Source organism: Myotis myotis, unplaced genomic scaffold (genome assembly GCF_014108235.1).
Source record: "Myotis myotis isolate mMyoMyo1 unplaced genomic scaffold, mMyoMyo1.p scaffold_m19_p_2, whole genome shotgun sequence".
Classification (NCBI taxonomy): Eukaryota; Metazoa; Chordata; class Mammalia; order Chiroptera; family Vespertilionidae; genus Myotis; species Myotis myotis.
The window spans coordinates 92,447,641-92,463,911 of NW_023416324.1; the positions used below are offsets into that span (position 1 = coordinate 92,447,641).

General features: G+C 38.6%; 1 protein-coding gene across 4 annotated transcripts in view; it reads left to right on the forward strand.

Moving 5' to 3' along the window:
• The window catches only part of ECI2 (enoyl-CoA delta isomerase 2), a 24,937-nt gene extending 8,951 nt beyond the window's left edge, over positions 1-15,986 (forward strand). For 2 of the 4 annotated variants that reach the window (XR_004974302.1, XR_004974304.1), the window contains exons 6-10: positions 8,002-8,104; positions 8,855-8,975; positions 13,487-13,576; positions 13,676-14,888; positions 14,978-15,120. Coding sequence is in view for 1 of the 4 variants with exons in the window: in XM_036351796.1 (XP_036207689.1) it covers positions 8,002-8,104; positions 8,855-8,975; positions 13,487-13,576; positions 14,978-15,121; positions 15,721-15,876 (614 nt within the window). In the remaining 3 variants the exon portion in view is untranslated. Of the gene's footprint in view, positions 1-8,001; positions 8,105-8,854; positions 8,976-13,486; positions 13,577-13,675; positions 14,889-14,959; positions 15,122-15,720 lie in introns of those variants that run through there. The other 2 variants (XR_004974303.1, XM_036351796.1) reach the window with 2 other exon arrangements.
• The last annotated feature ends 285 nt before the right edge of the window (positions 15,987-16,271 follow it).

Here is a 16,271-nt window from a genome sequence, read left to right on the forward strand (position 1 = left end):
ACCCACCTTCCTTTCTTAACATTTCCTGAAAAATTGTTCTGCCAGTACATACACTTCTAAGTTTTTCTCTTCAGGACTACAAAGTACTAGTATTAAATTTTTTGGATTTCATAATTCATCATTCCACTATTGATGAACATGTAGATTGTACTTAGTCTCTTGCTATTGAAATGGTGTTGTAGTAAGTAACCTTGGATATATGTCTTAGAACTAACATGCAAAATATAGGCTGTATTCCTAAAAGTACGATTCCTAAGTTTAATAACAATGATAATAATGGTTAATATATATATAATACTTTCTGTTTTCCAGGCACTCTAAGCACTTTAATTATTTTTAAAGTTTTCTTTTAATTTCTTAATTTTTTTAAGCTTTCTCGTAACAAGCCTATGTGACTAGGCCCTATTATTACACTAATTAATAGGTTAAAAAATTGAAAGATTAAGTTTTGATAAATAGTGCTTTCACTCATTATTTTCTATATATTTTCCACTTTTGGTTTCTAATTCCTCTTTGATCTAATCATTACATGATAATATTCCTTTAATTTCCAGAAAGTTTGTTTGGGGGTTTCCATTTCTGTTCATTCCTAGCTTTATATATTATAATCAGAAATAATCAGTTTTACTAATTTTACTTTTTTAGAATCTATTAAAATTTAGTGTATATTACTATCTATTGAAAATTCTATCTTGAAGATAAAGAAGTAGAAAATGACCAATTTTTTTTTTTATTTTCTTTTTTTTTTAATTAAATCTTTATTGTTCAGATTATTACATTTGTTCCTCTTTTTTTTCCCCCCATAACTCCCCTCCTCCCAGTTCCCGCCCCACCCTCCGCCCTCACTCCCCACCCACTGTCCTCATCCATAGGTGCATGATTTTTGTCCAGTCTCTTCCTGCATCTCCCACAACCCTTTCCCCCCCAGGAATAGTCAGTCCATTCCCTTTCTATGTCCCTGATTCTATTATAATCAACAGTTCATTCTGTTCATCAGATTATTTATTCACTTGATTCTTAGATTCACTTGTTGATAGATGCATATTTGTTGTTCATAATTTGTATCTTTACCTTTTTCTTCCTCTTCCTCTTCCTCTTCTTAAAGGATACCTTTCAGCATTTCATATAATCCTGGTTTGGTGGTGATGAACTCCTTTAGCTTTTCCTTATCTGTGAAGCTCTTTATCTGACCTTCAATTCTGAATGATAGCTTTGCTGGATAAAGTAATCTTGGTTGTAGGTTCTTGGTATTCATCACTTTGAATATTTCTTGCCACTCCCTTCTGGCCTGCAAAGTTTCTGTTGAGAAATCAGCTGACAGTCGTATGGGTATTCCCTTGTAGGTAACTGAGTTTCTTTCTCTTGCTGTTTTTAAGATTCTCTCTTTATCTTTTGCTCTTGGCAGAAAATGACCAATTTTTATATCCTCCAGGAGCACTTCAACAGTTCTGTGCTATTTTATATATATGATAATGTACAATATAATATATGAAAAATAATTTTAAGTAATACATTTATTCTTTTTTTAATTCTTTTTAATCCTTACCCAAGGATATGTTTATTGATTTTCATTTTTTAGAGAGAGGGGAAGAGGGAGAGAGAGAGAGAGAAATATCAATGTCAGAGGAAACATTGATCGGTTGCCTCCTATATGCACCTCGACCAGGGATAGAACCCAGAACCTAGGTATGTGCCCTGACCAGGAATCAAACCCGCAACCTTTTGGTGTACAGGACAGTGCTCCAACTAACTGAGTCACCCAGCAAGGGTTATCATCATTTTTAAGGTATAGAATTTAAATTGTCAGTTTATATTATTTTGATTCCTCAAATTCTGTTTTTTCTTCTAATGACTGTCTTGGATGGAAAAAAATGAATTAAAGGCATCTATCACTATTTTGTTTCTGTCACTTTCTCCTTTGTGTCAAAAAAATAGGCCTTTGTTTTAAAGCATGTTTTTATCTTGATGATACTAAAAGATTTATGGTTAGTCTCTTCAATATGGAATTTATCCTTTATTGCCAACTGGCCCTCTAGCTCATTTAATGCTTTTTGCCTTGAAATCAACTCTGTCAAATATTAATGCCATAACACCTGCTTCAGTACTGTCTTCACTTGTCTGTAAACCTTTATTGATCTTTTAACTTGACACTTTTTTGAATTATTTTTTATTGGCTGTTTCATATAGCACATTTTTTGGGTTTTCCTCCTCTGATCGTATGTGTATTTATTGTAAAGGTTTGTGTATATGACAGATATGTTGGGTTTTAGTTCTGGCATCTTACATGCTGTCATTTATAATGCTTCCTTTAATTGTTATTTTTTACTTGGTAGTCTGTGTTTCTCATTTTGCTTAGTGTGTGTTTTATTCCTCACCGTTTGGAAGCTTTTTACTGCTTTTACAGCTTTATGTGGTGCACATAAACATCTCTATCTTCTATTACTCCCTTTGGGCAGTATCTGTTGGTTGCCTCCATGAAAGGTGAGGAAGTGAGCATGAATCCCCTGATATCCTTAAACCTCTCTCCAAGTGTAATCTGTTAAATAGAGCTCCATTATTTTCTAGCATCAAATGTTGCTGGGGAGATATTTGAGACTACCATTAATTTTGGTTTTAGTCCTTTAAGATCTTTTTTTTTTCTCTAGATGACCATGGGATACTTTCCCATTTTTTTAAATCACTTTTCCCTAGGCAGTGCACACCCTTTTTAAACTGATTATTAAGGCCTTATTTTAAATTTTCTTTGATAATGTCTCTGAATATTTTTGTTTCAATTGATCTGTTCTCTTTGAAAGAAATTCTAGTTATAGAAAAGTAATGTTTGGTCTGCTGGATCTGTTATCTATTATTTTCTCTGAATTCTTAACTCTGTAGTCTTCCATTTGTTTTGCTCAGTTGTCTCAATCCTGTATTTCAATGCCTTGATTGCATTTTTAGCAATGTCTCTTCTCCTTTTACTGCTTCTAATGGCATCATTTCTTTAATGATTATGGTTTTCTCTTTCATTTTTTCCTGGATTCTCTCAGGCACCTTTTCATTTCTTTCTATTGTCCATCACTTCTATTTTGAGTCCATAGGACAGCTCAGCTCTTAATGTTTTAGGTAGGTGGGTAGGTGGGTGGATGGATGGATGGATGGATGGATGGATGGATGGATGGATAGATATAGGATAACCATAAGCATTTTTTGGAAAAGATTTATTGCTCGGAAATTTGTTGAAAATACTGTTTATGACACTATTTCCTTCTAGTGGAAACAAGGAAGAAATTGAGGAACAAACATTATGTAGTAATACTGCTGAAATTAATACAGCTCTTTGCTTCTCATCACCCCACATATAACTGTGTAAAGCCCTGCTTACAAAACAAACATGTCCTTTGAATCTTTCCTTTGAAACTGGCCCTCGAGCCCATGTGATCTCTGTTTTTGCTTAGGTCTCCACTGACCATTATATAATTAAATCCACATTTTCAGGCTTTATTTGACTTTCCCTCCTTCTTAAAGCTCTGTCTTCTCTAGGCTGTAGGGGCACAGCCTGCCCCTGGTTTTCCTCCTGTTCCTGGTTGTTCTCTCTGATCACCTTTGCAAATTCATTTTCTATGTGGCCACCAAATGAAGTATTCCCGAAGGTTTAGCCCTAGGCACTCTTCCCTTCTTGATCTGTGTTCTCCCTGGACCCTCTCATCCATGCCTACTATTAAACTTCAACAAAAGTCTTTAGCCTTTGATTCCCATGTCAGTATCTTTAGTCCAGGATGCTCCCCAGGGTTCCAGACTGGTATGGGTGTCACTTCCCACATCTCTACGTGGGTCTTTTTTAGTGTTCCAAATTACAGTGGTGGTTCCATATGTACCATTATGTAGATCAGAATCCTAGCATTCATTTTTAAAATATTTTTTTATTGATTTTAGAGAGGAAGGGAGAGGTAGAGAGAGATAGAAACATCAATGATGAGAGAGAATCATTGATCAGCTGCCTCCTGCACACCTCCCACTGGAGATCAAGCTGACAACCTGGGCGTTTGCCCTGAGCAGGAGTCGAATCATGACCTCCTGGTTCATAGGTCGATGCTCAACCACTGAGCCACGCCGGCCAGGCCCCTAGCATTCATTATTGATACTTGTCCCTTCCTCAACTTCCGTGTCCAGTCTAATCTCATTTCACTTTATCAATATCTCTGGAAGAATCGATCTTTTTTTCTTTCTGTCTTCTTGGCACTAGTCCAAGCCACCACGGACTCGGTCTGAACTGAAGTCAGCCCATATCTAGTCTCCCTGACTCCCTTTTGCCTTCTTCTTTCTCATGCCCAGTCCAGTCTCCTCACTACATTCAAAATAATCTTTTCCAAATAAAAAGCTATTCCTCCCCCATTTAAAAGTCTTTAGTGGCACTATGGCGCTTCAGTGGAGAAAGAAAAATCTTTTAACAAATGGTGCCAGAGCAACTAAATTTCCATATGGGGGAAAATAAATTTCAATCCCATCTTACACCTTACACAAAAATTAATTTACCTAAGCATAAAACCCAGAAACATAAAGCTTCTAGAACAGAACAATATCTTTGTGACTTTGGGAGAGGCAGAGGTATCTTGGACAGGAAAACAACAAAACAGCATTAGCCATAAAAGAAACAATTTATAAATTAGACTATCAAAATTTAAAATTAATATAAAGTTACAGGCTGGAGAAAAAATATTTGCCATATAAAAATCTGATTAAGGACTAATATTCAGAATATATATATATAAAGAACTACTAATTAATAAGATGAACCGTCAGATTTTTTAAAAATATATTTTTATTGATTTCAGGAAGGAAGGGAGAGGGAGAGTGAGAAACAATGATGAGAAAGAATCATTGATTGGCTGCCTCCTGCATGCCCCCTACCCGGAATGGAGCCAGCAACCCGGATATGTGCCCATGACTAGAATCAAACCCGAGACCCTTCAGTCTGCAGGCTGACACTCTACCCACTGAGCAAAAACAGCCAGGGATGAACGATCAGATTTAAAAACTGGTTAAAGACTTGACACTTCATAAAAGAAGTGAAAAGGTTCTCAATATCATTAATCAAAGAAATGCAAATTAAAACCACCCTGAGATATGTCACCCACTAGACTGGCTAAAATCCAAAAACAGACAATATCAAATATTGGTGATGATGTAGAACAACTGGAACCCTTCGACATTTCTGATAGGAGAACATTTTGTAGTTATTAGTTGGCAACTTGTGATAGAGTTACACATCAGCTCAGTGACATACCAATGCAAAAATTCAAGATAAATTAAGGATATATCTATAAAAAAAAAAAAAAAAAACTTGTACAAAGAACAATCATGGTAGCCTACTTCACAGTAGCCAAAAACTGAAAGCAACAAAATGTCTATCAAGCCCAGCCAGTGTGACTCAGTGGTATAGTGTCAACCTATGAACCAGGAGGTCCTGGTTCCATTCCCAGTTGGGGCACATTCCCAGGATGTGGGCTCGATCCCCAGTAGGGGGCACACAGGATGCAGCCAATCAGTTATTCTCTCTCATCATTGATGTTTCTATCTCTTTCTCCCTCTCACTTCTTCTCTGAAATTAATAAAAATATATTTTTTAAAAATGTCCATCAATAAGAGAATAAATGATCAAGTTATCCTAGTATATAAAAAAGCCAGGGGCTGTCATGACCGAAACAACTGGACGGACGACCGAACAGCAGGCTGAGTGGGGCGACAAGGCCGGTAGGGGGATTAGTGAGGGACGACCAAACGACTGAACAGCAGGTTGCGTGGGGTGACCAGGCTGTCAGGGGGGCAGTTGGGGATGACCAGGCCGGTGGGAATGGCAGTTGGGGGCAACCAGGCAGGCAGGGGGAGGGGCAGTTAGGGGCAACCAGGCCAGCAGGGGTTGGGGGGGCAGTTGGGGGTGACCAAGCTGGCAGGCAGAGGTAGTTAGGGGTGATCAGGCTGGTGGGGGGGCCAGTTAGGGGCGATCAGGCAGGCAGGTGAGCAGTTAGGAGCCAGCAGTCCTGGATTGTGAAGGGGATGTCTGACTGCCGGTTTAGCCCTGATCCTGGCTAAACCAGCAGTCGGACATCCCCCAAGGGGTCCCAGATTGAAGAGGGTGCAGGCTGGGCTGAGGGGAACCCCCCCATGCACAAATTTCATGCACCGGGCCTCTAGTCTATTTATAAAAGCCTAAGCAACCGAACAACTGGTCAACCAGTCACCATGACATGCACTGACCACCAGGAGGCAGATGCTCAATGCAGGAGCTGCCCCCTGGTGGTCAGTGCACTCCCACAGTGGGAGTGCTGCTCAGCTGACCACCTGTCTCGGTGGCCCACCAGCCCAATGGCAGCCACTCCCTCAGTAGTCCCTCAGATCTAATATCTGGAGAACAGGCCAGGCACCTACAGACCACACTGCCAGCCTCCTAGAAGTCAGCCTTGGATGTCCTGGCCGCTTCCCCTCCCTAGATGCTCCACAAGGAAGAAATGATATAAAAGCTGCTCCCAACAACTGGGGTGAACGTCAATGGAAGGGATCTGGATTCTGGGCCATCAAGGGTGTCCCACCACCCGCCTGGAGGGCCAGTCACATCCTGGACCCCTAGACCCCCCTCTAGATGGGCATCAGATGCAGGTCTCATGACTGGCAAGTCCTGCTGCAGCAGCATGAGCCTCTCCAGATCAGGACTGACTGGGCGCGAGTCCGGGGCAAGTGCAGCAGGGCCAGGATGAGTGGGAGCAGCAGGTGGCATTGGACTGCCAGTTTCGGCCCAGTCCCCACAGGGTCACACCGAGGGACCCCACCCATGCACAAATTCGTGCACCAGGCCTCTAGTTGACTATACAATGAAATGCTATTCATCAATAAAAGGGAATAAATAACTGACACACACACAAGAACATGGTGGATCTTTAAAACATAGTTGAGCAAAAGAAAGAAGACACACAAAAAAGTACATATTGTATGATTCCAGCTACATAAACTTCTAAAATAGGCAAAACTATGGTAATTGAAGCCAGAGAGCCTCAGGACAGGGTTGGGTAGAAGTTTAAGGGAACTTTTTCTGGGATGATGGATGTTTTGAATTGTGATCACACAGATATTTACAGTTCTCAAAAATCACTGAACTGGCCCAGCCAGTGTGACTCAATGGTTGAGCATTGACCATGAACCAGGAGGTCATGATTCGATTCCCAGTTAGGACACCTGCATAGGTTTCAGGTTGGATCCCCAGTAGGGGGCGTGCAGGAGGCAGCCAATTGATGATTCTCTCTCATCATTGATGTTTCTATCTCTCCCTGTCCCTTCCTCTCTGAAATCAATAAAAACATTTTTTTTTAAATCATGGAACTGAGTCTTTAAAACTGGTCATTTTATTGTATGTAAATTATACTTTAAAACAAACAAAAAGAAAAGACCTTCAATGGCTCTTCAAAGGAAGGATCTCCAAAGCCTTGCATGCTTTATCCTACCTATCCTCATCCTACTCCTACTCCAGCTGCTTCCCCCGGCCCCCTGCTTTTTCTGCCCTGGCACAATGGTACTTCTTTGAACCCATCATAAACACTAGGGTTACCCCCTCCACAGAACCTCTGCACATGCTATTTCTTCTGCATGAATATTGTTCTCACACCTTTTTTTCTAGTTAACCCTGCCTCTCCTTCAGATCTCAGTTCAATGTGAGAGAGACACATCGATTGGTTGCCTCCTGCACACACTTTTCCTTAGAAAAGTCCCTCCCAAAACTCTGATTAAACCAAACCCCCTATTACATATACTCATATTCTTGTCATGTACCACTCCTTTGTGTCATAGTTTCATTGCTTACACTTATTTGTGTGTTTTAAAATCAATGTCTATTTTACTCACTAATCTGTAAATTGGGGCAAGAACCAGAGCTGGTGCACCAGTGTGTTTCCAGTGTTTGGCACCGAGCCTGGTACATAGATTCTCAACAGTTATAGAATGAATGAAAGGTGAGCTTGTTGATTTTATTTACAGGAAATGGCGACTATTACTGTAGTGGGAATGACCTGGCTAACTTCACTGATATTCCCCCTGGTGGAGTAGAAGAGAAAGCCAAACAAAGTGCTATTATGCTGAGGTAAGAATGTCATTTCTCTGGTCCCAGAGGGTTCATCCATATTCGATCAAAGTGGTAATCAGTTGAGCAAAAGAAAAATAAATACTTCTTGTGTCCATGTGATTAATTGTGACTTTGAACAGGCATATTTCTCCAAACTGCTTTATCAACAGGCAGACATTCATTCTATCTCTTTAACTTCTGTTACCTATTCATCCTCTGCTCTACATGAGATGCGATTGGAAAGCATAAAAGTAAACTAGTAAATAAAGGAAATAAAATTCTCTCATATTGAGGCAGAGGAATTTAGCAATTATCATGCAGCCAAAGGAATTCATGACTTCCATGATTGCTGGTAATAGGAGACTTTGACGTAATCTCAAAAAACAGAAGGTGTGAGGCTCGTCTTCCTGTCTCATTTATCCCTGCAGGGTCTTTGATTCCCTCTGAGCTGTGATATGCAGCATATGCTCAGTCAGCCATCTTAATCTCTTAGGTCCACAGCAGCTTTATGGTCCTGACCTAACTGCCCACAATGCAAGATTTGAACCAACGTCAAATCTAGGACTCACTCTGTGAGCTGTCAAGTGCCATTCAGATGGCTGTCCTGGATGCATCTGGTGTGGCAAGACAGGGAGGCCTGCTGGGTGAGATGGGAACACCCAGTCTGGCCAGAAGAGTTTGTTACTTCAGAGTCCTGCTGTCTTGCCTGTGCTTCCATAATGCAGCTTTAGAACATTTAAACATGCTTTTGTATTTCTATTTCTGTAGGGATTTTGTAGGCACTTTTATAGATTTTCCTAAGCCTCTGGTTGCAGTGGTAAACGGTCCAGCTGTGGGGATCTCCGTCACCATCCTCGGACTGTTCGATGCTGTGTATGCCTCTGACAGGGTAGGTGAGCTCCCAGAAACTTAGCAAGTAATGCCAGTAAAATGAGATCCTTGACTCTCCATTATTGTTGCTAGTAGTAAATAGATTACATATTGTTTGTGGTTGAATGGACTAAATTTAAATTTTTCCCAAAGAATTAGTCTAACTAATTTGACTCATTTTATTTTGAATTTTTCTAAACACCAATATTGTTGTGAACATTTTCTCAACTCTTTTCTCAACTCATTTTACAACTCTTTCTGTATTTTAATCAAATTACACAACAGTGATTCAATTTTCATGTTACTCTAAAATATTTTGGAGACTTTAAAAGCTTGTTGGGAGAGGGGGTAAGGGAATAGCATCTTTGCAGGTTATACAAGTGGATTATTTGATACTTTTTTTCCTAATAAATGAATGCTACAGTTTAGAATTTTAGAATATGAAGGTCATTTTTTTTTTTAAATATATATTTTATTGATTTTTTACAGAGAGGAAGGGAGAGGGATAGAGAGTTAGAAACATCCATGAGAGAGAAACATCGATCAGCTGCCTCCTGCACACTCCCTACTGGGGATGTGCCCGCAACCAAGGTACATGCCCTTGACCGGAATCGAACCTGGGACCTTTCAGTCCGCAGGCTGATGCTCTATCCACTGAGCCAAACCGGTTTCGGCATGAAGGTCATTTTTGAGCATGATCTACTTTCACTTCCTCCTTTGCAGATAAGAAAACTGAAAGCTCAGAGGACTGACTTGCCCAAAACACAATTCAGTCTTGTGTTCACCATTGAATGATACTGATTTTAATTTCTGTTCTTACTTCAGTAGAAAATTTTGAAAAATATGGAAAAGTACAGAGAAAAAAGTTAGAAATCATTTAGCTACCACTCAAGAGATAACTAGTGCTAACATTTGAGTTATTTAACTTATTGGTTTAACCAGCCTCTGACTGCTGGAAGCCTTGGCTGCTTCCAGTTTTTGTCATTACAAGCGAAGACATGATGAACATTTATCTTAGAACTTTTTACTGTAGAATTAGTAACCACTTCTAGGGTTATCTGGTTATTAGAGTGGCGCTTGATTATGTCATGGTAAAATTTGCTGTTCTGCAACCTGGTGGGAAACGTGATTTTTACCACTGATGAGAGTCCTACTTGTGTTTGGAGGTGTTTTCCCCACTGAGAGCCAGGCCTGTTTAATAGGGTCCCTAACACTTTGTTTATCTTTTACTGGATTCCATTTAACCAGATTGGGCATTTTGGCAGATCTAATTCTTATTAATAATTTTCCCATAATGGGAGCAAATGAAATTCTAGCATCTACACTGCCTAACCTTTATATGTGGAAGTTTCTGCTCAAAGGCAGAAATCAGTAGTCTTTGGCTACATTCTTTGTGTTAAATGACCAATTAATTGATCTGCTTTGAACAGGGGTGGCAAATAAGTTAAATGCTGCTCATCGTCAGCTCAGTATGTACCTGTTTGTGGCCCCTTAGCTATGAAGGGTACCTGGCCTGAATTTGGGGGTCTCACTCTTCACTACTTAGAGGGCAAATATCATATTTGAATCTTGTCCTGATTCTCCCACTGTATTCAAAATGACTATCATATACATTATCCTTCTAAAGATTTCTGGAACTTTCATCTTATGATATAAATTAGAATTAAAATTAAAATTAGTTTCCCCAAAAAATGTATACACATACTTTGAATAATGATAATGGCAGTGTTTATGAAAATACATTTCATTTTCAAAGCTATCAGTTGTTAAAGTGTGTATACATTTTGGGGGGACATTGTATGTGTGTGTGTAGCTAATATATACTTAATATATAAATATAAACATTTTTTTTTAATCCTCACTCGTTATTTTTCCACTGATTTTTAGAGAGTGGAAGGAAGGGGAGAGACAGAGAGAGAGAAACATCAATGTGAGAGAGACACATCAATTGGTTGCCTCCTGCACACACATACAACAGGACCAGGTATCGAGCCTGCACCTGGGTATGTGCCCTTGACTGGGATTGAACCCAAGACCCTTCAGTCTGTGGGCCAGCACTCTATCCAGAGCCAACCGGGTAGGGCTAAACATACATTTTTTTAATGCTAAGCGATTTGGTCCAAAGTAAAATATTTAACAAATAATGACTACTGCTAAGAGTTCACCCTACTGAATTAAATCAGGTCTTAATTTTAAATTAGGGAATGACACAGAAGTAAGAACAAGTAGAGAGGAATTCATTTTCTAGGATTCACCATTATCAGCTTCATAAATAAATACATACATTAAATATGGGTTAACATTTAACCCATGTAACCAAATTATTCTTTGTTATAATTAATAGTTAACTCCTATTAGTTTCTCTGTCAGCAAATGGCACATTTTCTCTATGAGTTAATAAAAAGGTTGAAATCATAAAAATAGTAAGTATTTGAGTACTCGACTGTGCTAGGCACTCTGTTGATGCACATTGTAATCGTCACTCACTGCACACAACAGTCCTGTGAGAGAGGTACTCATCCACATTGTACAGATCAGGAACCTGTGGCACAAATGGTTAAGAAACTCCAAGAGTCACAGCAGTCTAACACCAGAGCATCAGACTAAACCCTTAACTACATCTACTGCTCCATTTCCACAGATAAATTAAATGCATGCCTATAACAATGCTTATAAATAAGTTAAATGCTGCTCATCGTCAGCTTAGTATGTACCTGTTTGTGGCCCCTTAGCTATGGTTGTTGGCCTTTTAGTTTTCTTTTTTTCAGTTTTCTGTTCCTTAGGCTGTGACTTCTCAGTATATTTTCTTGAATAAGCTTTCTTTTGGGAGAGGAGGGAGAGAAAATAGGGAGAGAAGACATTAATAACTATATGTTTTTATTATTTTGATTAATATGCTGCATACATTATATATTTACACCTTCTAACAATATTCATTAAAATAAAAACACCATATCTGATAATAGGAAACAAAGCCTAAATATTCTGTTTGCATATTGTCAATATTCATCAAGAAAAACACAGAAATATTTCTGAAATATAAAAAACACTAAAAATGACTTATTTTAAATAACGAACATTGAAATTGTTCCTAGTGTTTAAAGCAAATCAAAAAACCTCTGGGGCGAAATTGAGACAAATGACAGATTGGGAAAATAGTTTTTCCACTCACATAATAAAGGCTAATCTCTCTAATATATTTTAAAAATACATCTAAAGAGTGATAGGTCACCAACTTAATATAAAAATTTGCGATTACGGCACAAATAGCTCACAGAAAATAAAGTATAAATGACTTAATAATATATGAAAAAGACACCATTATGAAAATGACTTGTAACCAGAGTATATAAAGAACTCTTACAACTCAATAATAATAAAATAATCTAATTTAAAAATAGTGGGAAAAGTACTTGTAATAGCTACTCCACCGAGGAAGATATGAAAATGACTAGTAAGTACATGAAAAGATGCACAACATTATTAATCATTAGGGAAATGTAAATTAAAACCACAGCAAGATACCACTACATACCTATTAGAATGGTTAAAGTTAAAAAGACTAATAATAACAAGGTTTTGCAGGGATATGGAGCAATTAGAACTCATAAACTGCTGGAGGGAATGTTAAATGGTACACCACTTCAGAAAATAATTTAGTAGCTTCTTATAAAGTTAAACCATACATTTACCACACAACCCAGCAATTCCACTCCATGAGAATTGAAAACATGTTCCTGCAGAGACTTGTACACAAGTGTTCATAACAACCTTATTTATAATAGCCAAAATACTGTAAATTACACCAATGGCTTCAACTGATAGAAAGATAAATAATGACACATCCATGCAGTGGACAAACTAGTAATACATACAACAACACGAGACTCTCAAAAGCCGCATGCTAAGGACAAGAGCCTACAAAAGGACAAAATGCTACACAGTATATTATTTCATCTATATATATAAAAAGCTAAGCGACTGTCTGACCATCCAGTAGGTATGATGCACACTGACCACCAGGGGACAGACACTCAACGCAGGAGCTGCCGAGCTGCGGTAACATGGCAGTGGTGGTTCTCGGGTGATGCGCCCCAGAACCAGAGAGTAGGGAGCCCGATTAAATATTAAAGTATTTCTTCTAATTAATTTCCTTTCAATGTGCACAAATCCATGCCCTGGGCCACTAGTTTACATATAAATTTCTAGAAAAGTCAAAATTTTAGGACCAGAAAGCAGATCAGCAGTTTTTCGGAGCTGAGAGGAATGGATGGCTGCGAGGGACACAGGGGATGATTGGGGGTGATGGAACTATTCTGTATCTTATTAGGGTGGTGGTTACATAACTATACATTTGTTAAAATTTATCAAACTGCATACATTAAAAGAATGAATTGTGTGTGTGTGTATAATACCACAATACTAATTTTTAAAAAGTTTTCAACTAAGTAATGTGAGGGTATAGATAAATAATGATTTTTTTAAATCACATACAAAAATTATTTCTTTTTAATTTTCTTCTCCAAATAGGCAACATTTCATACTCCTTTTAGTCACCTAGGCCTAAGCCCAGAAGGATGCGCCTCTTACACTTTTCCGAAGATAATGGGCCCAGCCAAGGTAACCTTTGAAAAACCTTAAAGATAAATTTTAATGACATCTCTTTTCCAAAAGTAATCCTGTGCTCTCTTCTCTTTCCCTCAATAATAACAACAAAAGAGAAGGAAATTTTCTGCTCATCAACTCTTAAAGAGTTTTAGAATGAAGAACCAGGCTGTGGGAAATGTCTGCTATGGGGGGAAATCAGAAACTCGCTCTCCAGCACCCCAAATCTGGGGGACTGGTCTTTCCACTGGCTGCCGAGTGCCAGCTGCACCACAAGTGGCACAGGCCTCCTCCTCCACAGCTGCGCGGCATTCTTCAGGGGCAGGACTGGAGCTGTGCCCGCCTCCCTTGGTCTGCGAGGCTGATTCCTCTCCTAATTTCCTCATGGATGAGCATCATCCACTGAAAGTGATACAGTGACATCTTTACTTTCAGAATCATGGGAAGTACCAGCAGATGTGAGGCCCCACGGGGTCCCACTTTGTCACGGAGCCTTTTCATCAGCTGGTTTTAGCAGGGTCTGAAGGTTCCTGGAGTGGCGAGGTGGCTGCTCAGGTCTATCACTGGGTCTATGAAAGCATAATTGTCACGCTCTGTGTACATAGTTCCAAAGGGTTCGTGACAAGACCAGAGAGACAGGGATAGGGAAAGGCTTAGCAAACATTCTTCAAGGCCTGAAAGGGAGAGTAGGAATTGAGCCTATTTTCATTGCTATTAGGGTTTTGTCACATATTTTTTAAGTCTTTTCTGTCATATACCTTGAATTGTTATTGAGGTTTTAACTTTGAAACATTGGCTAGAAATAACCCTAAGGTTTAAAAGCATTTGGCTATGAAATAGTCTTACTTTTCTGGAAGAGAAACTGCAAGTGTAGAAATATATATACTTAGTGATACCGGGTTTTTTTGAAACTGAATATTAGTCTTATCACTTTCCTTCAGTCAAATAGAACTAATTTGAGTGCCTGTGCAGGTAAAAGAAAACCATCAGAGCTGGACCACTGGGTAAAATTTCCAGGGAAGGGAATTTTGAAGGTTAGGGATTCTAAAAGTTGGTTGGCATTTCCTATGACCATGATTTTTTTATCTTTTTAAAAATAATTGTTTATAGTGTATAAAAGCAGAAAATCATATCTTCTGTGGGTTATAAAGTCAGCACCTGCTTCAGGTCATTCCTGCCCCAGCTTCCTCTCCAACACAGATAACACACAGAAGCAACAACCCTACAAACCTTCTAGAGAGCCTCACTGCTCAGTTTGCAAATTATTGCCTATTGATGTCCTCAGTTTCTTCCTTTGAGAAATACTAGCAACCTCGAAAGACCATAAGTAAATCTCGCTATGTCTATTAAAAGCAATTCTCAAGTTAACAGCCTCGTTTCATTAAGTTATTTTCTTAGTCTTGCTTTTCATTTCAGGCAACAGAGATGCTTATTTTTGGAAAGAAGTTAACAGCAGGAGAAGCATGTGCTCAAGGACTTGTTACTGAAGTTTTTCCTGATAGTACTTTTCAGAAAGAAGTTTGGACTAGGCTGAAAGCATATTCAAAGCTCCCCCCAAATGTTAGTATTCTTTTTATTTTTTTACTTGTATGAACCATGGAAATAATTTATTTACCTTAAGAAAATAAGCAATTAAAAAAAACACACACACGAGACATATCTTGATTGGCTTTAAGTACACCTAAATTTGAGATTAAAAATTATAATGTTAGCAATACTAATTTTTAGAAAATTTATCAAATAGGCATTCCATTTCTATGACATGAAGGCAGAGGGGCCAGTTCTTTCTGGGGATAACTTTGAGGAGAATGATAGGCAGTATTTGCCAAACACTTTTAGTCTTGATTCTAGGTGAGAAACTAGGTAAGATAGCTTAACTTTTAGGTGATTCTTAATGTAGCACTTTAGTTTTCATATGTGATTGGTAGTGACTGATTGATATTTTTGCTGCTCAAATTGTCATCCTGGGATCAGAAGCTTTAGTATCTAAGATGGTTTGTATGCACATTAAAATTTGAGAAGCACAGTCTTATATATTACACAAATATGTTAATGTCTAATCAGATTGAATGAACAGTGGAGAAACAAGAATCAGAATTTTAGAATAATCCCACGCTATTAGACCTCTTAACCTTATTGTTGGTTTTGTTTTTTTTTAGTCCATGAGAATTTCAAAACAGGTCATCAGGAATATGGAGAAAGAAAAGCTACATGCTGTTAATGCTGAAGAAAGTAGTGTCCTTCAGGAAAGATGGCTATCAGACGAATGCATAAATGCAACCATGAACTTCTTATCCAAAAAAGCAAAACTGTGATGACTAATATAGCAAAGTTAAGCATTTCAAAGGAGGGGACGTGCTATGATTTCTAATTTCTAATACTTCAACTAAATAAACTTCACTGTGCCTTTTTTTCAGTGATGAAATATTTATGATTATTATATTCACTAGAGTCGTGATAAAAAATTATATAAAACAAGCTTTAAGAATTTACATAGTTTTGATGTTCAACTCCTGACTCTGGTGGAGGAATGAGAGCCTTATGGGGCCTCAGTCCTCTCAACTCCAGGTGCCCCCCCACCCACCCCCATGTGCTGGGCCTTGGCAACCTCAGCTGCTGCTCCCACATTGCCCTGGAGCCAGTTGATCATTTAGAATTTGATGACACCATACCAGTGTTCTCTACCGGGCTAGTGCTGTCACCTAACAGT